General features: G+C 62.1%; 2 protein-coding genes across 7 annotated transcripts in view; one reads left to right on the forward strand and one right to left on the reverse strand.

The window, feature by feature from the left end:
- Positions 1-778: 778 nt before the first annotated feature.
- Positions 779-14777, forward strand: DEGS2 (delta 4-desaturase, sphingolipid 2). Of its 2 annotated transcripts, none has more exons than XM_037130423.2 (3): positions 779-1079; positions 11808-12550; positions 14238-14777. In XM_037130423.2, exons 1-3 carry the CDS (start codon positions 998-1000, stop codon positions 14382-14384), a joined length of 972 nt encoding a protein of 323 aa, XP_036986318.1. In that variant the 5' UTR covers positions 779-997; the 3' UTR covers positions 14385-14777. The 2 variants fall into 2 exon arrangements, with proteins under 2 accessions (XP_036986318.1, XP_036986319.2); XM_037130424.2 differs by lacking the exon at positions 779-1079 and adding an exon at positions 4570-4710.
- Positions 14778-15563: 786 nt separating this feature from the next.
- The window catches only part of EVL (Enah/Vasp-like), a 119300-nt gene continuing 108419 nt past the window's right edge, over positions 15564-26444 (reverse strand). For 4 of the 5 annotated variants that reach the window (XM_037130419.2, XM_037130417.2, XM_037130421.2 and 1 more), the window contains 8 exons: positions 25865-25986; positions 23908-23968; positions 22762-22825; positions 21244-21310; positions 21083-21145; positions 18042-18108; positions 17648-17705; positions 15564-16024 (listed from right to left, as the gene is read on the reverse strand). In XM_037130419.2, the coding sequence (XP_036986314.2) occupies positions 15987-16024; positions 17648-17705; positions 18042-18108; positions 21083-21145; positions 21244-21310; positions 22762-22825; positions 23908-23968; positions 25865-25986 (540 nt within the window). In that variant the 3' untranslated portion in view covers positions 15564-15986. The remainder of the gene's footprint in view (positions 16025-17647; positions 17706-18041; positions 18109-21082; positions 21146-21243; positions 21311-22761; positions 22826-23907; positions 23969-25864; positions 25987-26444) is intronic. The other variant, XM_037130422.2, reaches the window with a different exon arrangement.

Consider the following 26444-nt stretch of genomic DNA (forward strand, 5'->3'; position numbering starts at 1 on the left):
GGCTCCAGCACAGGCCCGGCCATGGCCCCCAGGTGCACCAGGCTTACCCTCTGAAGGGGAGAGAGGAAGAAGACGGGGGTCCCTGAGAGGGTGAATATGAGGAGCCCTGTGCCCTCACTCCCAAACACCCGGCTCTTCACTCGGAAAACGTCAAGTTCTTCCAGGATTCTGAGCCTTTGCCTGCGCTCTTTCTTCTACCACCAGCGCCCTACCTGCTGTTAGCTGTTGAACTCCTACTCATCCTTCAAGGCCCAAGGCAAAAGACCCCTCTTCTGGACCCTGATTACTCCTACCTGTGTCGTGGCACGTATCACCCTGAGTCATAATAAGCCTCTTCCTGGGCGGTGTAGACCCACTCGAAGTCCCTGTGTCACGCTGTACCTGAAGGCGGGGTGGGAGCTGACTCCCTACGAGGTCGTGAGACACATCACGTGCCCACTGCGTTGTTGCCTTAAGTGAAGGGGCGGGTAGAGGAAGGAAGGATTACTGGGGTTAATTTTTCCTAAGCACCTGCTTTTTTCATTAATTTCTGTCCACACCCCTCAGCGGGGAGCCCACGACCAGCTCGCCGTGGGGACGGGAGTAGCAGGAACGCCAGGAGCCTGGCCGCGGGGAGGACCGGTGTTCGGCTGCGGCACAGTCTCTGTGACCTAGGACGCCTCCCCCGGACGCGCCCCGCGGGCAGCGCACCAGGGCGTCCTCGGACGACCCGGTGGCCAGGGACTCTCGCGGGTTGCGCGCTCACAGTCTCATTTCCCCAAGCAGGTGGCAGAGGGTCGCAGAGCCACCGCGACCTCCCCCAAGCCTGGGCGGCGTGGAGGGGAGGCGGCACCGCCCCCGGTCTGGCCGTCCCGGGCGCACCTGGCCCCGCCCCTGCAAGCCCCGCCTCCCAGTCCGGGCCTCGGAGCCCCGAACTTGTCTCGCGGGCGGCCGACCCGGCGACAGGTGGAGCGGAGCCCAGCCGTGCCCCGGTCCCCAACTCGCTCCCGGGCCCGCCATGGGCAACAGCGCGGGCCGCAGCGACTTCGAGTGGGTCTACACCGACCAGCCGCACACGCAGCGCCGCAAGGAGATGCTCGGTGAGCCCCGCGGGCCTCCCGCTGCCCCTGCCCCGCGAGGGTGGCAGAGCCGCGCCTCCATCGGCCTCTCCGGCCCCGGGTCCCCTGGCCTGTCCCCGCCCGGGTCTGGAACGCCCCTGCGGCTCTGCCTCCGTCTGGGGATCCCGGACGCGGGGACCTAGCCAGCACCCGCGCGCCGGGGAGCACAGCTTAGCTGCTGCGCCCCCGCCGGGACCCGGGCTCGGCGACGCGGGGGTGCAGGAGTCGCCCCGGGGGACCGGCTGTGGGCGGGATGCGCCGCCTGCGCCTGGGAAGGCGGCTCGCGGGCGCCGGTTCTCGCGGGCAACAGGCGCCCGGGTGGGCGGATCTCCCGGGTCCCGAGACCACCAGGAGGCCACCAAGTCCACCCCAAGCCAGGTGTAGAGATAATGAGCACCTCGAAGGAAGCAAACTCGGAACCAGAGGTACCACTGTTTTTAAAAACACCGAGAGTGGCCTTGGGCGGCGTTGCTCAGCGGGTTGGAGCGTCGTCCCCGACAGGTTGTGGGCTGGGCCCGGGTCAGGGCGCGCGCCAGGGCTAACCGATCCATGTCTCTCTCCCTCCGCCCCCAGCTCTCTAAGATCAGTAAGCATGCCCTCGGATGAGGACTGACATTTAATAGTGATAAAATAAAACCCGAAAATGGCACCATAAAATGCGGCCCGTTCTGCCCCGTACCTTGCCCCTCTGTCGTTTAGCGCTTCTCCAGGTCCTTTTCACCCACGCGGCCCGCTGTCCTGCGGGCGCGCGCCGCCTTTCGCGACAGCGACTCCCTCTGGACCCAGGATTTTGGGATAAAGGCCCCACACCTCGAAACAGCTCTTACTAGAAGCTAGCAAAGTCGCCCCACAGTGTCAGGTGGCTTCCTAAGGGGGGACATGCTGCAGCTTCCCCAGCACAGGTGGCGGTTTCCGGGCACCCCCTCCTGCACCTGGGGGTGGCCAAACGTTTCCCCTTTGCCCGCTGGCCTGAGGACGCGGCCCTGTTTTACTGTAGGTCCAGTGCACATTTATGTGATGACTGCTGTTTGTGTTTAACTGACCGTTTAATTTCTTTCTTTCTCTTGGGGCTGGTCTTCGGCTTGTTGTGAGAGCTCTCGGAATCGGAGGCGTTAACCCTGTGTCTTACATGTGGGAAGTAGTTTTCTCTGTAATTTGTCCTTTGCTCTGGCTGAAGCTGTTTTCTCAATGCATTTGAATGGGTTGGCTCTTTTCCCTGAGCGGAGCGGTTTCCCTTTGGTGGCTCCCTGCCCACCGTGCTCCGAGTGTGCGGAGATATGCACCCTCCCAGGCCCCGGACGCACTGAGTGCCCAGTGCACGGCTGTACCCCACTCTAGCTGGGGGGCGAGGCTGGTGACCCCTGGGTGGGTTTGTGACTTCGGGGTTTTCTCCTGTGAGGTGAGGAATGGCCCTGAATTGTTGGTGGTCTTTCCATTGGCAGTGGCACCCCTACACCTGTGGATTTCCTGGGTGTGGGTGGGAGGAGTCTTGCTGATCGCCTGCCCCCCCTTCCCAGCTCCCACCAGCTCCCACCAGCATCGGGACTGCCGCCCCCTCCGCAGGTTCCAGGCAAGGCCGCATTTTCTTCCTGTCCACTGGCTCTCCCCTGTCTCGCCCTTACTGGGCCCGCCAGGCGTCTGGTCCCAGGTGGAGAAGGCTGGGAGACGTGGCACCGGCACACTCTTCCTTATCTGGCCGAGTAGTGGGAATGAGGGGAACAGAGGTCTCTGTTCCGATGGGCAGGTGCCCGGCGTGGGGCCGGCACTCCAGGACACGCAGAAGGCTCTCTCTAAAGAGAGGGGCCGTAGGCTCTGGACCCTGTCCTGGAAGACTGCTGGGCAGGGTGACGGAGAAGGCTGGGAGACTTGGAGAGGGAGGTGACTCGGCCAGGGCAGGACCAAATTCCGCAGGGCTGACTCCCCAGGAGCCTTGATGGTTTCCGTGTCCACCGGGTGCTGTGCGTCCCTCCCTCTGCACCCAGCTCTGAGCTAATGAACTTGGAATATGCTCTTCTCCCTCCCTCCTGAGCATTTGCACGGAATGTTCACCTACCTGAATGTGCTTCCTCCTTGCTCTGCCCAGCTGGCTACGGCTCAGTCCCACCTCCTGCAGGAAGCCCCCCTGGCTGCCCTGGAGGACCCTGAAGGGGTGAGGGCATCCTGTGGCTTCAGTCCATCTGGGTCTGGCCCTTATCTCCCTGGGGCAGGCCGCAGGGGGCCAGGGCGTGGTGGCCTCATCTGCTGGTGAGACCTCAGCACTCACTCATCAACCCTGTGACCCTGGGGCAAGTCAGTAGACAGATGAGGACACCGGGGGCTCGGGGGCTCGTTGGAGTTAAAAGGGGGTGATAGCAGCACTTCCCTCCAGACTTGTGCAGGTTAAATGGAGGGAATGGTAAGTGCTGAGGGTAAAAGTTACCTGCGTGATAACTGTTACTTCCTGTAGTCAGGCGTGTTCTCTGCCAGGACAGGGACACGCCTGTGCCATTCCCAGCTGCGGAGAAACGTGTAACTGCCGGCCAGCGCCTCTGTACTGAAGAGGCAGGAGCACGAGGCTCAGAGAAGGGAGGTGACTTGCCTAGGGCCATGCAGCTCGGTGGCCACTGAGGCCAGCTTGGTGTTTAGGTGAGCTCTGGCCCCACACAGGGGGTTGCTGTACCCATGCCAAGCTGCCAGGGCCAGTGGGCACCCAATAAAGACCCTGCTGTCAGTCAGGACCCTGGCACAGAGCTGGCTGGGCGCCCTTTGGGCAGGGCCAAAGTCCATCTGCAGCTCCTGCTGGCCAGGCCATGCTCCCCTGGGCACCGTGTCCTCAGGAAGGGGGACCCACAGCAGCCCCTAAGAGCCATGCATCCCGGGGCCGGGGCCAAGGCCAAGGCCAAGGCCTTCTGTTCTAAGAGGTCAGGAACCGAGCCAGCAAGAACCTGGTCCCATTGAGATCAGAAGCCAAGCCAGGCGTGGCTGTGGAACAAGGAGCAGGCTTGGGATTTGTCTTTTCAAAAACAAATAGCTTTGTGGCTTTCTTTTTGTTCTTCACTTACAAAAACAAGGCACACACGTAGTAAAAAGAAGTTCAGATAATCAAAGGAAAACAGGAAGTAAGGCTCTTGGCACTGGCCAGACCTTTTGCTCAGGGGAGGCCTTGATCAGGGCTCTCTCGGGGCGAGCCCTGAAATCCGGAGCAGAGCTGGCTGAGACCTCCGTGCCCTCCAGGGAGCTCGTGGACTTTCTTCACTCCATCTCAGAGCTGTGCAGCGGGGGACAGCGGACTGGCTGCGGGGCATCCTCTCCTGCCCCTGGCCCTGCTGCAGTCAGCGGGGGTGCTCTGCCCCCTCCACCAGGCGGGGGCCACAGCCCGTGCCCACCTAGCCCCCGGAGTGCACAGCAGAAGGAGGGCTGTCTTCTTCCCGTCCTGTCCTGAGTGGCACGACCCGGCCATGAGCCAGCTGCTCTCTGGCCAGAGCTGTGAGTCCTGAGACTGGCCGGCCGGCTGTGACAGGGCGGAGAGGGCTGAGAGGGCAGCTGGCCAAGGAGAGGAGGGGCCCTGGCACCCTGTGTTGGATGAGGAGGCCGAGGGGCCGGGTGGTCCGGCCTGCTACAGCACAGACAACAGGTGAGCCTTCAGGGGTTCCTCCTGGCCTCCAATGAACCAATCATGTCCTCTCTGCTCAAGTCCTCCATGGGCTGCCTCATCTCCGCCTTGGCCTCTGGGACACGCCCAGGCTCTGGCCACTACCCCTTCCCCTTACTTCTTGTTCTCTGGCCAGTTGGTGGAATACACCCCACCTGCTCATTTCCTTCTTCACAGCTTTTGCAAATGCTGTTCCCTCTGACTGATTTCTTTTCCCTTACTTTTCATCGACTGAACTCCTTGCCTCCTTCAGATTTCAGCCCAAATGTCCCTTTTCTCTGAAACATTCTCTAACCACACACACACACACGGCATGCTAGTAAATGTTGCCCCGCGAGTCTCCAGGGAACGACAGCCCTGGTCCTGTAAATATTTCTATCGCGGTCACTTGCAAGTGTCCATCATACCTCATCGCTGACCGCAGAGTTGAGTAGGGAGGAGTCCGCTGGCCGCAGGTGTGAGCCTTCAGCAGGTGCCAACTTATGCCTCCCCCACTGCCTGCCTCCCCTTCCTGCTCCTCCTCCCTGCTCCCCAATCTCTGGCAGGGAGGCCTGGGCACTTTTACCTGCGGCCTTTGCCCTGCCTGCAATCCCGCACTGATTTGTGAGGTAATGGCTTCAACCCTCCGACTCCCCCGCACACCTCCAAACTTCCTAGAGAGGTTGAGTGAACCCCTGAAACAACAGGCAGGGTCTTGGCTCTGCCCAGTGCCTGCCAGGCGCTTGGAGGGGCTTCCCCCCCCCCCCACGGGGCTGTGGGGGTGGGGCCGGCAGCTCCAGCCCGCAGCAGCTCGAGGTGTTGTCCTTGCCAGCCGCGTTACTGGGAGACACCCCGTTTGGGCAGCGATTCTCAGCTGATGACTGAGGCTGAGTTTTTCTTCCTCAATGTCACTGCTTTCTTTTGTGAGTTTTCTCCTCATGCCCTCGGTTCCTTTTCCAGCCAAGTCTATCCTTTTTCTTGATTTGCGAGTTTTGCGTCTAGGGCTTCTGGTGGCCCTGGGTTTCCACGGGTGGCAGGTACCTTCCCTGTCTGTCCTTTGAGTTTTCACCGGAGCACTGTCCCTCATTCTTGCTGCCTTGCCTCACAGATATTTGCACACTATACACCGAGGGAACCTGGGGCGTTAGCTGGTCCTCGTTCCCAGTGACCCAGCGAGTGGTGGGGGACAGGAGGCAGCCCAGTGCTGCTCGGCCTGAGCCTGGACCTGAACAGAGCCACTGTCTGTCCTCGGGTCCCTGACACATGACTCAGGCAGGTGCCAACTCACGTGTCCCCTTGCAGCCTCCGTATTGCTGGGTGTGCCGGTCTCCTGCCTGGCTTTTCTTTATCCCACATTCCTGCATTTATACCAGATTTTGTGAGGCGTGATTTCTACCCAGTGACACCCACTCGTTGAAAGGCCCCGTCCAGTGCTGTGTAGAGAGCCAATCGGGGCATCTCCGTCACCCGGGAAAGACCCCTGTGGCTGAGTGCGCTCACGCCACAGACCCACCCCCGCCCCTGTATCCTAAATCCTTTATTCTCCCAGTTTCAGCTGGAAAGTCACTGAACTTATGTGTCAGTGTGTGTGTGTGTCCCCTTGGCACCTTCGGTCTGGGACACACTTCTGGGCCCTGGCGTGCCACCCCTGAGCAGCCTGGGAACCCTCCTGTCTCCACGGTCTGGGGCCTGGCTGCCACAGAATTTCAGCTAATATTTGTCCACGAACAAAAAGCAGGTTTGGCGAGAGGCAGGTGAGGAGGCAGAGAATGGCGACCTCTGAAGGCGCTTTGGTCCACTGTCCACATTTTCTGAGTCGAACCAGGTCCACCAAGCCCCTCCCACGCTGACCAGGCAGGACGAGGCTGGTCTTTTGACTGCAAACTGAAAAGGCGGGAGACGGACCTCGGGACAGTGGCGGCCCAGGCGTGTGGGCCGTGCAGCAAGGCAGCCGGTTAGGAAGCCGGGCACCGGAGGGCTGGGGTGCCTCTGTTGGGGGAAGCTGTCAGCGGTGAGCTTGCTCTGCTGCTGGTGGGGACGGCGCGGGCACCCGCGCTGGGCTCCTGGTGCCCCACACACAGCAGCTCTGTGGCCGAGCTGTGGCCTCTCAGATGGAGGGCCCGTGGCTTGGGCACCGGGAGACATTGACAAGGACTCGTGGGACGAGACTGGCTCGCGATTGCATTTGGCGTCCCTGGGGGCGTGGTGTCCAGTCCTTAGTGGTGCCGGGCCTGGCACATGGGTGGTCCCTGTGGACGTGGGAAGAAGCCCCAGTGCTCCTGGGAACCCTGCTGGGCACCAGGGGGAAGACCTCATCGTCATCCCAACCTCAGCAGGCGGGGACCTGGGGGGCTGCCTGTGGGGGGCGGGGCCCAGCCACCAGTGTCTACTGCCCTCCCTCCGTTTGGCTGGCCCCACGGAGTCGGTCAGAAGCTCTGGGAAGAACAGCAGATCCACAGTGGAGACTGGTCTGGGGGCTGGTGGGGGTCTGGGGTCGAGCCCCCCTCCTCCCGGCAGGCATGGCTCCTGCTCTGCTCTCCAGGTCCTCGGGGTCGGGCCGGGCAGGTGTGAAAATACTCATCATGCGCACACCTGCTGAAGCCACACTTCCCGGCCTCGGCGCCCGCCACCGCCTCGCCTTCCCCACCCGCGGCGGCAGACAACACCTCCCTGTGCTCACAGCCCCCGGGTGTCGGAGTGGGCACCTCGGGCCCGGAGAGACTCAGGCCTGGCCGAGGGCACACAGGTTTTCTCAGGCCGCTTTGCCTCGAGGCGGCCCAGCTTCTGGCAGTGGCCCCTCTGGGGCTGAGGGGGCCCCGTGAAGCCCTCACTCCCACTCTGGGGGGGGCAGTGGAAGTTGGGTTCTTTCACCTGGTGGAACCTGTGTCCCCCCCCCCTGCGAGGCACCTCAGACTGACTAGTGCGTGTCAGACTCCTGCCATGCGGCCCCTGCCGACCTCTGGGCCCGGGCCTGGCATCCCGCAGGCTTGGCCTTCAGGCTCCGGAGGACAGGTCTTGGCGCCGCCGCCCTTGCCCTGCCTTTCTGACCCTTCCTGTGCCCCCCTGGGTCTCATACCTGCTTTCTCTGTCATGCCTGGGCAGTGTGACGTCTAGTAGTGGCCGCTGTGCGTGGCCAGCTGCCCAGCTGCTCTGGGTTCGGCCGCTGCCAGGACACATTTGCATGGGTGTGTTTGTCCTTGGTTCCAGGTGGCCGTCCACACTCCATCTGGAGCCACTTCCGAGTGCCCTGGGCCCCACTCGTGGGGGCAGCTCCTTCCTGCCCTGGGATCTGGGCACAGTGAGGAGGCCCCTTCTCAGGGGTTGCGCCTGGGCTGCCCAGCTTTTCCCCTTGGATTTGAGAACCGTATTTAATAACAGTCACCTGAGGCTGTCACCGTCATCAGCCCGATGATGGCCTCAGGTGAGGAGCCTGTGGCTGTGGGGAGGTGAGGCAGCTGGGCCTGCTTGGTCAGCCTGGAGGAGGAGCTATGGGTCAGGCACCCCAAACCCTGCCAGGGCTGTACCCCAAGCCGGGGAACGAGCCGGGGGAGACTGTTGTGAACAAGAGGAAGGGGAACCAGTTCCCTGAAGGCGGTCGGGTCAGAGGCGGGCGGGGGAGGCACCCCAGGGGTCTTCGCCTGTGCCCCCCCCACAGGTGGGACTGACGGTCTCTGCGTGGTGATGGTGCACCTGCGGCCCACTCTGCCGAGTCCCAGCTGCCGGACTCTGGGGCCGCCCTCGCCTCCGAGGCGCACGGGGACGGACCAGGTGCTGTCCCGGACCCCAGAGCCCGGGTCCCGGTGTCTGCTGCCTCAGCTCGTGCCCATCTGCGCTCTCCTGGTGCAGGTGCAGCCTGCCCTGCCCTCCTGCCGCAGGCTTGGCCTCCTTCCAAGCGGAAGCAGCGGAGGCCTGCCCGCCCCATGCAGGCTGGAGGCTGGGCTGGCCCCCAGCTGTGCCTGGGCAGGGGCAGGCCTGGCCCCCAGGGCCGAGTGGGGAGGCTGGTGCCCAGAAGCCACAGCCAGTGAGCAGGAGGCTGGTGGAGCCTTGCAGTCTGCGGTCCTGGCCCCACACCAGGCACGCAGAGGCTCAGAGGACCTTGCCTGTGATTCCCCAAGCTAGGCTGTGGGTGAGGGCCTTCCGGACACCGAGGTTGCTGGCACATCCTTCTCTCCCCAGCCATCAAACAGACACTTCAGCCCTGGCAGGTGTGGCTCAGTGGATTGAGCGCTGGCCTATCAAACCAAAGGGTCGTGGGTTTGATACCCAGTCAGGACACATGCCTAGGTTGTGGGCCAGGTCGGGCCCCCCGTGTGGGGCACATGAGAGGCAACCACGAGTTGATGTTTCTCTCCCTCTCTTTGGCCTTATTTTTAGACAGACAGGAAGGGAGGGAGAAAGAAAAAGAGAAACATCAATGTGTGGTTGCCTCTTGCGCGCCCTCTACTGGGGACCTGGCCTGCAACCCAGGCATGTGCCCTAGGTGGGAATCAAACCTATGACCCTTTGCTTCACAGGCCCGCACTCAACCCACTGAGCCACAGCAGCTGGGGACCTTTGGTCTCTGCCCCACCTGATGGGATGAAGCTGGGGTGCTCAGCACCCTGCGGGGTCTCTGGTTTGTACTGGTCAGCCAGGCCGCCTCCCTCTGCTGACTGTGGGCAAGCCTGTGGGGAGCAGTCAATCAGCCTGGTGTCCGTCGGCAGGGCTTCCAGCCCTCTGCACTTTCACGCAGCTGCAAGCCATCTGCGGGAGCCTCCGGCGGCCTGCGTGCGCCGTAGACCTCGCCTCGCGGCGCAGAGGTTGACTGGCCACCGCACACCTGGGCCGCCCCGCCCCTGCCCTGGCCCGTGCGGCTTCCCGCACGCACCTGACCCAGCGGCCCTGCCGCCGACTCTCTGGAGCGGAGCCGGCCTTGGAGCTGGGAATTTTTTCAAAGAGGCACAAAAAACACTGGTAAAATATAGGAAGCCAGTTAGGAAATAAAATGTGCCATTTTAACTCTGTTTAAGTGTGTGATTGGTGGCACTTAGTACATTCGCAGTGCTGGGCAGCCGTCACTACGATTTCCAAGTTTTCCATCATTTGTACCAGAACCTCTCCGCCCCTCGCCAGTGCTGGCCCCTCCCTCCCATGACCTCTGCTTTCTGTCTCTGTGAACTCGCCTGTTCTAGACATTTCGTGTCCTTGGAATCACGTGGCCGGTGGCCGTTGAGGCTGGCTGCTTTCCCTTGGCGTGCGGACAGCTGCCTGGGGTGCCGGGCTGGCTTCCTGAGCAGAGACGGCTGTGGGTCTAGGATGTGGGGACCCCAGTGCCCCCAACAACATTTCCCGGCAGAGGAGGGCTGTCCTGCCGCCGGGAGCCAGGACCGTTAGGAGGGGACAACACACTGAGAGGCATGCTGTGTCCTCGCCATCTCTCACGGGGACACCACGGCCCACAGAGGGTGGGAATGAACCGGTGGCCACAGAGCTCTGACGTGAGACTGGAACTGTGGGCGCAGCAGCTCGGGCACGAGGGTTTTGAGCCTGAGTCTCCCCTCTGACTGGGGCAGAGTCCCTTGCCCAGGTTGCTGTGTTTCTCTTTGCACACCCCTGGGGGCAGGCAGCTCTGAAGCAGCTTGGTCTCTTTCTTGCTGGGAGGCCCTGGCAGGAAGGGTTCTGCAGGCAGACATCCTATGTTTGGAGTCACTGGAGAGACGTAACTATACCTTGAAGCTGGTGTCCCCATGCCAGGTGCATCTTCTCAAGAGGAGGCTGGGGACATGCCTTCAGGTGCTGGCTGAGCCCCAGCATCACCCTATGACTCCGTCTCCCCCTCTGCCCAGAGGACCCAGGGCTGGCAGGAGGGAGGAGGGGCCTGGCTGTGGGGGCCGTGGGCCCACAGAGCTGTGAGGTCCTTCCCGACCAGGCACAAAGCGGGAGCAACTCCCTGGTCACTCACAGGAACAGGCAGGGCCTTCGCCTGGCTGCCCGCAGTCCTGGGACCCCCTTTCCGGGATAGCCTGGGAGGGTGAGCCCGAGGCAGGAGGGGTGCCCTGGGACCAGTCCCGCCCTTGACAGCCTCAGTTTCCCTCTGAGCATCATAGCACAGTCTGCACCTCTGGGGGCCAGCCTGCTCTGCCCCGAGAACCGGACGGAGCAGGCCTGGTGAGCGCCCGTCACCCTGTCTGTCCCTGCCCCGGCCCCTGCACGCATCACCGGCCTCCTCACCAGCCTTCTGCCTGGCGCTGCTGGCCCCTCCTGCCCAGCAGCCGTGGAGGTTTCCAGAGGGCACGCCCCGAACCCCCACCCTTCCCCAGTCCTGCATTGTCTGCTGCTTCTGGCCGGCAAGGCCCTCAGGTGTCTGGCCGACTCCCACTCTCATTGTTTTTTCTTTTTCTGTAAAACAAAACATGGAAAAGTACAAAAGATACTGTAACAAATACCCACTATCCAAAATAAACGCATGGTCTTCAGACCTTGTTCGGGCACTGAAACCCGAGAGCAAGTCCGCACCCTCCCTGCTCCCCTCCCCCATGGCCCTGCTCCTCTAGGCCGCTGACCTGGGCTGTCCAGCCGGCTAACCCTGTGTGCGGGTCACGGGGGCCCCCCGCACATCAGCTCCTGGCTCTCTCTGTAGCTGGTTTGATTTCTCTAAACTTTTTTTTTTAATTTATTCATTTTTTTCCCTTTTTTTGTGTGCCCTGACCAGGGATGGAACCTGGCACCTTGGCAGATTGGGATGCTGTAACCAACTGAGCCAGGCTGCTTTGATTTCTGACATTACGTTTCTGTGACCCGCTGTGACACCTGCTATTTAGGCTGGTGGCAAAGACCCTGGAAGTCCCAGGTGGCACCAAGCAGATCTGCTGTCTCTGTGGGGCACAGGCCAGGCTGCTCCCAGGCCCCGAAGCCGGGGCAATGTCTTACCCTGCTTCTTGAGGGGCGGGGTGGGCGAGTTTGTCCCTGTCACCGCCTGGGGTGGTGGGGTGCATGACGGAAGAGGGCCAGAAGGAAGCCAGCTGGGCAGACCGAATGGAGGGAGGAGGAAGACAGGGTACGGCTGGGGCCCTCGCAGCCCGAGCCCGCCTCACCACCTTCTCTCCTGGTCCTACCTGCAGCCAAGTACCCCGCCATCAAGGCCCTGATGCGGCCCGACCCTCACCTCAAGTGGACGGTGCTGGCGCTGGTGCTGGCGCAGCTGCTGGCCTGCTGGCTGGTGCGGGGGTTGGCGTGGCGCTGGCTGCTCTTCTGGGCCTACGCCTTCGGCGGCTGCGTGAACCACTCGCTGACGCTGGCCATCCACGACATCTCGCACAACGCTGCCTTCGGCACGGGCCGCGCCGCCCACAACCGCTGGTTCGCCGTGTTCGCCAACCTGCCCGTGGGCTTGCCCTACGCGGCCTCCTTCAAGAAGTACCACGTGGACCACCACCGCTACCTGGGCGGCGACGGGCTCGACGTGGACGTGCCCACGCGCCTGGAGGGCTGGCTTTTCTGCACGCCCGCCCGCAAGCTGCTCTGGCTGGCGCTGCAGCCCCTGTTCTACTCGCTTCGGCCACTCTGCGTGAACCCCAAGGCTCTGACCCGCATGGAGGTGTTCAACGCCCTGGTGCAGCTGGCCGCTGACCTGGCCATCTTTGCCCTCTGGGGGCTCAAGCCCGTGGTCTACCTCCTGGCCAGCTCATTTCTGGGCTTGGGCCTGCATCCCATCTCCGGCCACTTCGTGGCTGAGCACTACATGTTCCTCAAGGGCCACGAGACCTACTCCTACTACGGGCCCCTCAACTGGATCACCTTCAACGTGGGCTACCACATGGAGCACCACGACTTCCCCAGCATCCCCGGCTGCAACCTGCCCCTGGTACGTGGCGGCGGGCAGGGGTGTGGCGGTGAGGGGAGCAAGATGTTTGAGGAGGTGGGGAGGCCTGGTAGGGGTCTGGGGCCACACTCTGACCTTCTTTTCCTTTTGTGCTGATCACGGGGTGGCTAGATTCCCAGCTGTGGACCCCAGGGCAAAGGGAAAGGCCACACAGTACAAGCAAGTGCCCCAAGGGGGGGTACCCAGGGATGGCAGGGGCTCAGGGAGCAGTTACAGTTTAGACCACTTTGTGTGATGGAAACCTGTTTGAGCCCAGCTGTGACATGTGCTGGCTGTGCACCCCGGGGGAAACCGCTGGCCCTCTCTGTGCCTTGACTTCCTCTTCTGTAAAATGAGGCAGCAGTAGTGACAGTGTGTGGAAAGCACCTTCCTGGCTCCTGACTCCGTCCCTGCTCATTTCCAGTCATTGCCCTGTGGTTTTCTAGGGGCCCCACGTGGCACACAGAGGACAGGGTGGGCTTTGTGACCCAAGGGGCTTGGCCTCAGCCAGTGCAGAGTGGAAGTCCCCGGCTGGTGGCTCTGCCGTGGGAGACCTGTGGACAGAGACTTTCTGCAGGGATTGGAGTGGGAGGCAGGGGAGGGGGAGGGGTTGTTCAGTCTGGGTGGGTGGGTTAGAGATAGCTGAGGTGCCCTGGTTACTGGGGGGCAGGAGGGGAGGGGGGGCAGGAGGGGGAGTAGGGGGCAGTGAGGCCTTCTGTGTATGTGTGGGTGTGCACATGCCTCTGTGTGGGTGTTTGCACCTGTGCTTGAGTGTGCCCGCTGTGTGCACGTGTCTGCACACGTGGCTGTGTGAGCATTTGTCTGGTGTGTAACACCCACCCTCCCCCTGCCCCTCCATCTTGCTGAAGGCTCTGGGCTGGGCACCATCTGACTTAAGCCTTGCCACAAGCTAACGTGGCAGGTGTCCTCATTGTCCCCATTTCACAGATGAGAAGGCAGAGGCTCAGAGAGGGGAGGTGCCTGCTGCAGGAAGCAGCAGAGCCAGAATCTGGACTCAAGTTGGTCATGAAGTGTCCTGAGCATAGTGAATGGCTCCCTGCTTGCTCCAGTGGGGGGGGGGCGCCTCATCCACCCCCCCAGTCCCATCTGCAGCTGTAACACAGGCCCTGGGGGGGTGTCCTCCTCAGGGGAGTGGAGGCCCCACCCCCCCACCCCAAGCATTTGGCCAGCAGGCTGGGTGCTAAGGCTGGGAGCACTTCCTGGAGGAGGCAGCTGAGCGTGTCCGTCCAGTGCAGATAGGGAATGGGAGCTAGAGGGGTCGAGGGGTGCTGAGGCTTCGAGGAGGGGTTTGGTGGGGGTGTCGGCCCAGGGAGGGCACTGGCAACAGGTGCAGAAGCATGTGGATGTGGCCAGGGCACTGCGGAGCCCAAGCCGGGCTGGGCCTCAGGACTCAGTAGGAGCCTGAGGGAGGGAGACCCGGCCCACCCTGGGCCCCTGGGACAGAAGGGTGCATTTTGAACCCGGGGCAGGGGCAGAGACTGTGTCCTGGCTAAGGGACGGCCAGCACCAGCCAGCCTTCTGCCTGGCCAAGCTGGACATGGGTACTCAGGGGGAAGACAGGTTCGTGTCACACACGCTCCTGTGTGTCTGTGTGTGCATGCTCACGTGTGCGTGTGGTGGAGGCCTGTCTGTGCCAAGGTGCAGCCTGTGACCAGCTCACCTCCCGTAGGTGCGGAAGATCGCGCCCGAGTACTACGACCACCTGCCGCAACACCACTCGTGGGTGAAGGTGCTCTGGGATTTCGTGTTCGAGGACTCCCTGGGGCCCTACGCCAGGGTGAAGCGTGTGTGCAAGCTGGCAGGGGACCGCCTGTGAGCTGGACCTGCTGGCGCCCGGAGTGGACAACCGTGTTGTGCCCTGCCCGGCTGGCTGCGCGGCCCTGCCCTGCCCCCCTGCTGCAGAGCTGGCTGTTGGCGTTCCCCGTGGCCTAGTGCCCAGAACTGGTTTGGCTGCATTTGGTCCCCGAACCTTGACTTGCTGCTTGTGTCCCAGGTCCCCGGTACTGCCGGGGTGGGGGGGGGCGCGGTGGGCACAGGCTGTGTCCTGGAGAAGCTCTGTCTGCTCGAGGACTTGCTGATGACCTTGGGCCAGGCCCGCCCTTTCTGGGCCTGGCAGGGATGGCCTGCCCTGCGTGCTCTGTGCCCGCCCCTGCAGGCTCCTTTCTCTGGTGTCCCTGTGCCCTAAATTAAATGAGCATTTGTTTCCACATGCACAGGCCTGCTTTTGAGGGGTGGGGGGGGGTCTCAGCTCCAGTCTGGGTCTAAGAACAAGGTCCCCCACCGGCCCTTGAGGTGGTCCCATAGCCACACCCGCCACCTGTTCCCGCCCATTGGGGACCACTGCTGCCCCCACACTTTGCATAAGGCAGCAACTCCTGAGGGCTCTGCTTCTGTGGGGGGCTAGCCTTTGAGGGTATAGGCAGTAGAAGGTCCCCGAGTGCCCTGCAAGCCCATGTGGCCCTGAAGCCTTCCCTCTTCTCCACCCCACTGGGTGCTGCCTCCCCTCGGTCTATGTCACCTGCTCCTACTGCCCACCCCCCAGGTATGCCTGGAGCCCACCCATAGGGGACACCTTCTCAGAGCCCCATGGGTCTGTCCCCCCACCAGCTCTGAACAGGGGCCACAGGCCAGACACAAGGTGGCAGCAGGCTGGGCCGAGGGTCAGGCCCTCCCTAGTCACGGTGAGGAGCTTGCATGGTCTGGGAGGGCTGGCAGGTGCCCCCTCGGTGTGGCAGTGGGCCAACCGGGCACATCCTCCGGGCCCTGCAGGGCAGAATGCACCCCAATGCTGGGCAGGGCGCCACCCCAGGTTGTCCCCCACGCCCCTGTGGGCGTGGCTCACGTGGCTCCCAGGACCCTTGAGAAGAGCCTGAGCTGCCCCTCACTCTCCCAAGGGCCCCATCTTGCTCCTATTCTGGTCTCCACTGTGTCGTCCTTCCCCAGTGGTGTGTCCCAGAGCCAGAGCTGGTGTGAGAGAGTGCGCGGGAGCCGGGTGTGTGCACAGTAAATGTTTATTACAGGGGGACACAGACACTGTGGGGCGTGCACAGGCCTTCGTACAGGGCCCCGGGCAGGCGCTGAGAGTGCACGACTCGCCACGCCAGCCCAGGTGCCAACAGCGTCACCCAGGAGGAACCACCTAATGAAGCGTGTGATTTGGGGGTGTCTTCTCTATAAACCAAAAGAAATGTACACTTAAATAGACAAATATAAAATACAAAAAAAGGTGAGTAGACCTGGTGTTCTGTGTCAGGTAGAATCTAAAAAATCCAGGAATTGAACAGTTTCCTCATTTTAATGTTTCAACACAGGCTAAGACTTCACACGAAGTACATCCTAGCTTCAGTGCACGCTTGCGTGTGCTGGAGGCCAGAGCCGTCCGTAGGGGCCGCGTCTTGGGGCGCAGGGGCCTCTCGCCCTATGAGGTGCTGATTCCACTCAGCTCCTGCCTGATGGCTGTGGACAGAACAGAACAGGAGGGAGGGGCTCAGGTGAGGCAGGGACCAGCCCACCCACCTCCTCCCCAGGCCCTGTCCCCACACTCCGGTGTGGTCCTTGTGGTGCCTGTGTCTCCCGAGTGCCCTGCCCAGGCTCCCAGAGGCCAGAGGCCCAGGCTAGAGGTGCGTCTCCCCAGCCGGCAGACCCTGTCACAGGGCCAGTGGGGAGACCTGCACGAGGCCTCAGAGCTGGGGAGGGGCTGGCAGGCAGCCAGATCCCTGAACAGGTCTGGACAGGTGGACATCTTGGTTCTGCTCAGAGGACCTGGGAGCCCTGCCCCTGACCACGGCAGCAGGAAGTCTATGGCCTTGAGCAGGGTGGATGCCTGCCCCAGTCCCTGGCCTGAGCTCTGCGCCTCCCTGGGAGGGGCAGGGACTTTGCTCTTCTCAGCTTCCTCCCGTCCCCACTCCCAGGATCCCCCCAAATTTAGGCCTTTTCCCAGACAGACCCTATGGGGCCTGGAGCCAGAGGCTAAGAGAAAAAGTGAGCGCTGCATGCACATTCATCCAGAAAGGACAGGCAGTTTCTTGGGGGCTCTGCATTGCCCTCCTCCCCCACCGCCCACTTGGCCACCGGAGAGGCAGCCCCCCGTGACTGCGCCTGCAGACGGGAGAGTGGGGCTGCACACCTCACAGCCTCCACCCCCGCCAGCTGCCTCTGCCCTCTGCACGCAGGCTGCTTCCAGCCCCGGCAGCCCCGCCTGCGGGGATCACTGAGCAATAAAGCGGGTTGATGGTTGGCCTCTGCCTCCTTTCCGGCTCCAGCTGCGTCCCGCTCTGTTTACTCATTACCTCCTTATCTGTGCAGCTCGGGCCTGCGGCGGGGACTGGGCAGATAGGGACTGAGTGTTCTTCACTGGGGCCAGGCCAGGGTGTGGCTAGGGTGCCCAGCTCTGGACAGGAGTCTAGGTTTGGGAGTGGCCCAGGCAGGTTCCCATCCTAGCCTCTCCTCTCTCCAGAGTCCAGGCAGCCCTCTGTCAAGAGCCCCCCATTGCCTCTGGTCCCAGGGCTGAGCCAGCCCTGCCTGAGCAGACCTTTCCTTGTCCCCTGTCCCAGATCTGAGCCAGGGCATCAAAGGCTTTGAAGGGGGACCGGGATGGGGGGCATTCATGGTGAACCAGAGTCCCCGGACTTCTCCCCCAGCCCGGGGCCAGGCAGGCTGTCAAGCAGGTCAGGCCTGTGAAGTAGCTCTGTGCCTTCTGGGTCCCTCAGACTCTCCCTGGGGAGGGAACAGAACCAGAAAAGTCGACCCAAGTCCACAGCTGCAGAAAGAGAAGCGAGCACTGGAGCTGCTTTGGCTGCCCTGGGCTTCAGAGAGCATGCTCCTGATCACCTTCCCTGTGCAGTTACCATGGCTACCATGGCCTCAGGACAAGCCCAGGAAGTGGGGATGGCAGATTCAGGTGTCGTGGGTCCTGTAACTTGCCTAAGCCTCAGCCTGCTGACTAGAGAGCTTGGGGAGGGTGGCGTGGGCCATGAGGGGACAATGAAACCAGAGTCCCAGAGTCCCAGAGTGCTCCTGAGTCCCCAACTGAAGGCCCCAGCCCTGCCCTAGCACAGGAACCCGGCTGCCCGGACTCACCGTCGATGATCTCCTCCTTCACCTTGTGGAGCTCCCGGACCACCTCCTCCAGGATCTCCTGTGGGAGCAGCGCCTCCATGAGGGGCAGGCCTTGTGGGGGCAGGGGACGTCTGAAGGGGCAGGGTATCCTGGGCCTCCCTCCAGGTTGGGGTGTGCTGGGGCGGGGCCCTGCAGCCTCCCATCCTCAGGCCCCTCTGGAGTGCCCAGACAGGCGGAGGGATGCTTTGTGCCGGTGATGGCACGGGCCGGGGGCAAGCCCTGTGACCGCCCTCCAAGGCTGGCTCCCTGCCTGACTTGCAGCGTGAGGACCCCTGGGCCTGCCTGCCTGCTCATGCACCTGAGGTGGTCTCCGGCCTTGGCTCCTTCATGGCCTCTCGGGAAAGGACACACTCACCTGTTTCATCCGGTCCAAATCGAAGGCATCCAGGGCCACATCGTTGACACTTCCTGCCGGCTTCATCCTGGGGAGAGGACACAGGGTGCGGTCAAGTGGGTGCGCCTGCCAGGCCCCGCCTCGCTGGGGGACAGAGTGTGAGAAGGACCTAGGTGCCACAGAGTCCCCGCTCCAGGCAGGCCCTGCCGGCCAGGCCAGGCAGTGCCCTCTTCCTGCGTCCCTCAAAGGCTCTCGCTTTGTCTCTGGCCACTCTGCTGCGCGGGAAGGGTCCCCGTGCCCTGTCTCCACGGTCTCATGGGTAACTTGACCATATTTCCCAACCCAAGAGCCAGCACTTGGGTCCGCCAAAGGAGCTGTTTCTGGGCTCGAGAGCTCTCACACGGAGTGGCCATGCAGGCGGCCCCGCCACAGTTGCAGGCACAGTGCCTCCTGGAGAGAAACACATCGGTCAGCTTGTCCTTGGTGTGGGGCCTGTGTTCCTGGCTCATGGGAGGCTTTGGGAAAAACTAGTAAGAATGACATTAAATAGGATGCAAAATCGCAAAAACTTTGTACAGTAAACACTCGTCCTAAAGGCCTAAGTTCTCTGTAGAGCCTGACTTCTTCGACCGACGTCCTTGGATGTGGTTTGCTCTTTGCAAAGTTCCCGAACTAAAGCGAGCGGGCTCGAAAGTGAACGCCCTGGAGAACTTGGCAGAGAGCCGTCTCACTCCTCGGCCCTCTCAAGTGGACCAAGGTGCGCCGTCTGGACCTGATTCTCTCCCCACGTGCAGAGAAAGGCTGGTGGGCCTATAGGTGCCGGGCAGGGACATGGCTGAGCCACTGCAGGGACTGTGGTGGGTGTGATGGACGGTGGACACACAGTGGCCAGGCAGGGTCAGCCCAGCTGCAAGGCCACTGGACAGATGAGGACTGCTATTCTCCATGGCGAGGGAAAACACACATGAAAACCCTGGTACCTCTGTGGAAAAGTATGGAGGCTCCTCGGAAAATGAGAAGCAGTCTAGCAATCCCACTTTCAGGCTTTCTCTGAGGGAGAGGTTGCCGAGGACACAGTCTTGAAGAGATGCTTGCGCCCACCCACACTCACTGCAGCACAGCCTCCTAGGTGCCCAGGGACAGGCGACTGGGACAGAAGATGTGGGGCCCACACAATGGAAAGGGCCCGAGGCACAGGGGAGGCTGCTGTTTGTGGCAGCAGGGGCGGACCCAGAGGGCTCAGTGCTCAGCGAGATAAGCCAGGCAGAGAAAGACAAATAGCGTATGACTTCACTTCGTGTGGAATCTCAGAAAACCAGACTTACCGAAACAAAGAGTGGCCAGGTGGGTGTCAGGGGCCAGCTTGAGGATGGACAGGTCGTGGGGGTGGGATGCACAGCATGGGGGCTGGCCAGCACACTGCACTGTGTGCTCGAGAGTAGCCAGGAAAGCAGGTCTCGAAAGACCTCACCGTGCACACACAAGAGGCCCACTCTGCCCAATGCGCAGAATCCCCATGTGTGCACCCCCATGTGTGCACGCTAAATCCCCATGTGTGCACCTCCAACCGACACAATGTGGGTGTTGAGAGTGTCTCAGTGGAGCCGGGGAAAAGCCCGCAGGGCGAGACATGAAGTTTCCGTGGCCCCACGCACAGAACCACGTGCGTGTGAATGAGGACACGAGATGCCCTTGCACCCCTCCCGGGTCAACTCCACTGGCAGGCCCACTGCGGTCCCGAGCGAGCAGGTGAGCGATGCTGCTCCCGACGAGGAACAGGCCCAGCCTCAGACCCAGGTCCCTCACACCTGTCCTGTAGGTTCAAGTGTCTGTGGTAACAGCAATTTTCTGGGTCCCCTGGGCCAACGGCCTCGCCTCTCTGGGCCCATTCCCCCCCGACAGTCCCTGGAGGGCGATGCTGCCAGGCTCTGTGAGCTCAGGGGCGCCACTGCGGGGGGGTCTGCACCACACTGAAGGCAGAGCAGTCTCTTCTGAGTGGGATGCCCAGCCTCCGCTCCCGCCCTCTGTGGCCGTCCCTGTGCTTAGGGCTTGGGACCCGCCTGCTCACAGCACTGAATCCAAGCTCTTGCCACGTGGCTCCTTCCCACCCTCCACCCTCCCCTTCTGCCACCCTCCCCACAGTGCAGCTGCATGGCCATTTCTGTCCTGTGGACCTGCCAGGCTGGTGACAGGATCAGGACCTCAGCACCTCCACGCTTCCAGACTGGAAGGCTGTCCCCATGGTCTCAGGGGAACTCAGATGCCACCTCCAAGAGAGGCCTGCCCAGCCCACTTGCTAACGTTCCTATCCCCACAGCTGTCTCCCCCGTGACCTGGTGCGGCTCCAGGGCGCCATCAGAGCCACAGCCGTCCCAGAACCTGGCAGGCCGCAGGCCGCTGTCACTGTGATGCCTTCCCCCCTGCTCACGGAGTCTGCCGCCGACCCTCCTGCCGGTGCCGCCGGAGCATAGGCTCTGGAGGCCTGCAGACTCAGGCCGCACCTGGCCTGCGGTAACCATGGGCTGTCTGCCTCTGACTTCGGGCAACCTGGGCTCCAGATGTTCTGTCCTGTCACCACACCAGCCCTTGGTTTGGGAAATATGGTCAGCACCCCGGGGACCTGGCCGTGTGCGCTATACAGAGCAGAAGGCGAGGAGGTGGGCGCCAGGCCGGTCGGGGATGGCTGTGCTGTGGGAGGCAGCAGGGCCTGTGTCCAGCTGTTGTCACACAGCTGTCCACACGACTGCCTGGGAGGCAGAGGTGGACAGACCTCTTCACGGGTGGGGGGGCCTGCCCAAGGACATGGACAGTGAGCCCGCACTGGGACCTGCCCTCGGCTCCACTCGCCACCTGGCTGGGTGGGTAGCCCCCTCCCAGGCCCCCGTCTCCCCCTTTCTGAGGGAGCGGAGGAAGCAGCCCCCAGCGCTACTTGCTCCGGCTCTGGGAGAAGAACAGACCGCTGGTTCCCAGAGCCACTGTTAGATGACAGGACACGGGCTGGGGCCGGGGTGTTAGTCACGGCAGGGGACAAAGGAGGCCCCAGAGACAGGGCTGTTCGGTACCTAGAGTGAGGCTGCGACTGGAGGGGGCTCTTAGCTGCGGGGCTCTTGGCCACAGACGGGGTTCTAGGCAGTGGGACGAAACAGACACGTGAGTGGGCACCGCGGCCGCCATGGCCCCACCGCACGCCTATGCGTGGTCAAGCCTGCCCGGGGCCGCTCACCTGGACAGTAATGTGGACACAGGCTTCTCCACAGAGTTGCTCCGCTCCCAGGGCTTCCGGCCGGCCTCTGTCAATCACGTCACGGACGAGGAGCCTCAGGGCTGAGAGGACTCCCGGTCCCCACCTGACATCCCTGACAGGAGGTCCCCCAACACCCGCCAGGAGGCTTTGCTTTGGTGGAGCTAGGCCTGGCCTGGTCTGTTCCCCACTGGCCCAGGCAGCTCTTGCAGGGCTGTGGATGATGCTGTTGTCACCCATGTCTTCCCTACTCAGGACCCTGTTGACCTTGACTTCTGGTCTAGTTCTGAGTGTGCACCATGGAAAGCCCACTCTCCTTGGAACCTGGACCAAGAGGTCCAGGAACCTCTCAGCTGTGACCCCAGAGCTGTGGGAGCCCCTCACCCAGCACTCCCGGTCAGCCCCGGGCCCACATCTGCTTTGGGGGCCAGGCCTGGGGCCTGCCGCCCACTGATGCCTTCCACGGTCCCCAACCCCACACCACAGGCGGCCTTTCTCTGTCCCGGGCTCTTTTTCTTTCCTTCTTTTTTAAGTTTAAATTACATTTCCTTTTTTTCCAAGAGCTGTGTCCTGCTAAACTGAACCCACTGACGTGGCAGGATGAGCAGAGAGGCAGAAGGGAAAGCGCCCAGGGCAGCAGGAAGCCACCTGCCCGTGCTGAGCCTGACCGAGGGTCTGAGGCCAATCTCCCGAAAGCCAGTCCCTGGGATGCATGCCGGGCCTGGTGGTACAGGAGCTGGGACCACACCCAAGCTGCAGGCACGTGGCCTTCAGCGAACCACGTGACCACACTGTACTTCAACCTCCTAAAGTGGGAAAACATCTGACCCACGCACTGGGTGTGAGGTGCTCACATTGCCACTCACTAAACGCCCACGTGGCCCCATATGGGGAAGAGACTTAGGGCACCGTTGCACAAGGGAGGCAAACACGCCATTAGAGCACCAGGACATACGCTGGTGTGGGGTGGAGCCACGCCCCAGGCCCCAGAGAGACAGCCACAGTGGCCACAGCCTCCTTCGGCTGGGGTGGGTGGCCTCTGTCCCCTCTGCCTGTCCCTCCTGCTCTGAGCAGACTCTGCTCTGCCTGTCCCTCCTGCTCTGAATACATGTCTACTGAGCGACGGAGCAATAAACTCCAGTGTCTCCCTCACTCTTCTACTTACATCCCCTCCCTGGACCCTGTGTCCCAACCCCAGACCGTGGGCTGCTGAGCTGGGTTTGGGTGGATGTCCTCTTCAGAGCCCCGGCCCCAGGCAGGAAGCTGAGCCCCAGGGCCACCCGAGCCCCAGGGCCACCCGACCCCAGGGCCACCCGACAGGTGCCAGCAGACAGGCTGCTGCCCTCGGCCGGCTCTGAGGCCCATGGACAGACCTGCTTGCACAGCCCGTCTGGCCACCTCTGCTCACCCGTAGGGAAGGCCGTGGGGTCAGACTGTCTCCCTGGGGGAGCGCCTCCTGCCCTGAGACCTGGCCCAGCGCAGGGCAGGGTGGCTTCTTACCTGAGGAGTTAGGTGGCTGGCTGGCTGCTCGGGTCCCCGGAGAGGGAGAGGTGCTCGGCTCTTCCTGCAACGGGAAGGAGAGGCCTGGAGTCAGTCTGGCCACAAAGGCTGGCGGGGCAGGTTGGCTATGAGAGTGTTTTTTAAAATTCGGGTTTTTTGAAGGAACATGTGTTACTTTTATAAACAGTGAAACAATGAATATTATTAACAGATGAAAACCCCAAGCCCCAGTGGGGAGGTGGACTGTACTAAGGGCTGAGGGCAAGCACGCGTGCGCCCGTGTGCGTGTGCACGTGGCTGAGGGAACCGCACCCGGCCAGGGGTCTGTTTTGCACAACGCGGTATTTGCAGAGAAATGCAGGCTGGGGAGGAGACACGGGTGGGGCTGAGGGGCTGGGCAGCTCAAGCATGGGGGCTGGAAGCTGGGAGAATCGGGGGTGGGGCTGGAGCCCAGGGGCCACATCTGGCTGTATCTCTTCTGTCTCCTTCTGCCACTCAGCTGTGGCCTGTACGCCATTTGTAGTTCAGGGCTCAACTTAGCCGTTTTAATAGGAGACCGTTTTTCTAGGAAAAACTCAACACGGAAAAAAAGAAAAGGAGGCGCCCGAGTGGAAGCAGATGCTTCGAGCCTGTGTGGCCAGACTAGGCTCCAGGACACCCAGGAAGGACGAGGGCCAGAGTCTTGGTTCCTCTGCCCAGCTCCTGCTGGGGTCAGTGGACTCAAGGAGTCATTGGAAAATCAAAACCACCCTGGTCTTCCAGCAATGGGCCCAGGAGGCCGGGATCTGTCTGCATGGCCCCTCCTTGCTCCCAAGCCCCAGGCCTTTCCCTCAGGGCCCACGGGCGATCCTGCTGCTCTGCCTTTGTCTTCCAGCTCCAAGCAGAGCAACTGCAGACCCTCTATGCTGTGGGGCAGACATGAGAGCTCCACAGCCCCTCCTGTTGTCCTTCTTCCTGTACCCTGCCCTCTATCCCCACTATGGGCCCCTGTCTCCCATCCCTCCTATAAATCACCTGGTGAAGTACCCATCACATATATGTCTAAACCCAATGTACCCCAGTGCCCCAAAGGCCTGGCCTGGGGCCAGAGAGCCTTCCTGGTCTATTCCCACCGGTGGGGTGGGCAAACCGGTGGGGTGGGCTCACCGTTTGGCTTTCATCTTCCTTTTTATCAGCCGGCTTGTCTGTCTGGGAGGCTGCTTTTCTCCTAAGCATGGGGAGGAAGACACTGTCAGTTCCCGAGGTTTCCTACCTCTCTGGACACCTCCTGTGTGCGGACATAGCCTAGCCAGCAGAGAGCACCATGGTAGGGGTGGGAGCCCTGCGCCATGTGAAGGAGGCAGTTTGTTCCAGCACCCATCTGGTCTGTGGCAATGCCCGGGGAGTGTTCAGGCCAGATGGGATGGGGCCTGGGGACATTGCTATCTATCTGTAGCACTTGAGAGCCGGAAGTGGGCTGGCAGCGTCTGGGTCCCTAGGTGCTAGTTTGCCTGGGTGGTGGCTGTCCTCCAGGCTGCTCAAAGCCTGGCCACCCAGGATCAGGAATGGGGCCTCTCTGGGCTGCGGTCTGTCACGGTGAGGGCAGTGGGAACTTTCCGAGTGCAGGCCACCTGCCCGGGTGAGCAGACCACCTCATGGGAGGGAGGAAGGGCCCTTTCTGTATTACCCCAACACGGACCCCCACTGACAGCCTCCAGTCAGCCCACCCATTTCCCACATGTTCGGGAAGACTCGCCGTGGCCTGTTTCCTCAGTGGTCACCTTCTGTGGCTAACTCCCAAGTCTACGCATGCAGACCCTTGCGATCCTCCAAGTCACGCCTCTGGGACGCCTCAGCTCTGTGAAGCTGCCAGCGCGTGTAACTGTCAGAACGGGCGGCACGAGTGGCCCATCGACAAGGACACTGGTCTGATGAGTGGAGTGGGGTTGAAGGCCAGCTATCAGCAGTGGGGCAATGGGGTCCACACTATACGGACCACACAGGGACCCCGCCCTTGGTGTTCTCGTCTCGGGAAACGCAGGTCTGCCTGCCTCTCTACGGCTCCTCACACACCTCTGCTTCCCCACAACTGTAAGGCCGGTCGCTCCTCCCTCGGCATTATTTCGAATTCGCCTTTTCCCATCTCACTTTGGACAACTGGTGCAAGCTGCCATCACTGCTTCCTGGGTGATGGCACCATCCTCACCGGCCCACCAGCTGCCGTTCTGCCCTGCGACATTCAACTGCTGCCCAAAGCTGGCCTGGCTACCCAGCCCCGTGAAGGTTCGGGGCCTAAGAGACCGTGACAGTGCGGAGCACACAGAGGCCCTCTGCCTGACCCCTGCCCCGATTTCTGCCTCCACTGCAGGAAGGAGGGCTCGGAGGGAGAGGCCTGAGTCTGCCACCGCCTGCACAGCAGCAGTGGGCCCCACCCAGCATCCCCGAACTGGGGGCACACTTCAAAGAGCAACCCCAGTCATCCCTGCTGAGTGGCGCAGAGCGTGTTTGTGCTCCGGAGGGCGAGCCCGGCATCTGGGCGGCCCACCGGCTCCTGGCAAATTCGGTCTCTTCCTGTTCTTGGGAACTTCCTCTCCCTTTGGTCTAGGCCACCTAGGCCATGCTGTTATTGTTACTGTGTTGGTTTTGGACTTGGGGAAGTGTGAATATTTTTTTGAAGAACACCGTCTGTTTTCCCATGCTCGTATACTTCTCAGAGACCAAGATGCCCGCAGGAGGGGCTGTCTCAGCCCCCCAGGCACCTACCCCTGCCCACTGTGCCCCTGCTCTTCATTCTGCACGGGCACTTCCTTCTCCTCTCCCACCTCAGCTCTTCACGGCCTAGCTCGCGAGAAACCTCTTCTGGGAAGACGCCCGGGTTCTCTCCCTGACGACGTGCAGCCACAGCAACCCTACACACCTTCAGGCACTGCCTGTCCTGCTCTCAGGAAGCCCGGTGCTGTGGGTCGCCCTCCGTGTGTGTGGAGAGCACGGGCAGGGAGTGCTGACCAGGACTCCTTTTGGCCTGATGCCTCCAACTGACCCCATGAGGAGGGAAAAATGAAACTGTCATTGCACTGCTGAACCCGGGTGACAATGCGGCGGAGTCTGGGGAAGCCACACCTACCTCTTAGCCAGCAGTTTGTTCATTTCTTCCATGAGGCCACCTCCTCCGCCCCCACTGCTCGCCCGGTTCGCGTCGGTCTTGGAGGTCCCGCTGGGACTGGAGCCTCCAGACGCATCTTCCGGCTAAGGGGGAAGAACGCAGTGTTTCAGTCTGCTGTCTGTGTAGGATGTCACTTGAGGGGACGACGGGGCCGGGAGTGTAGGACGTGCGACTCCCACGACTGCAGGGCTGGAAGAGCCCTCAGGGGCCATCCAGGTCAGCGTTTCCCAACCCCACCGGTGATACAGCTGGAGAGGGGCCAGGCCCTGTGGGTCAGACACACCCCAGGGTCACGGGTGCAGAGCCAGAAGTCTTGACAGGCCCAGTGTGACCCAGAGTGGGGAGGAGACAATTCTTGAGAAGGAAGCCAGACTCTACCAGACGTGTGAGAGCCACAGCCACTGGCCTCACTCCCCAAGCTCCACCTCCCGAACGCAGGCAGAGGGCGCTGGAAGTGAGACTGAGCCCGAGGGAGCAGGTTCCACGACACACACGCAGGCAGCGATGGAGCCGGGCCCGAGCCCACTCTGTACTGATAAAC

Source organism: Artibeus jamaicensis, unplaced genomic scaffold (assembly GCF_021234435.1).
Source record: "Artibeus jamaicensis isolate MK-2021 breed Jamaican fruit bat unplaced genomic scaffold, CSHL_Jam_final contig_444, whole genome shotgun sequence".
In the NCBI taxonomy this organism is placed as follows: domain Eukaryota; kingdom Metazoa; phylum Chordata; class Mammalia; order Chiroptera; family Phyllostomidae; genus Artibeus; species Artibeus jamaicensis.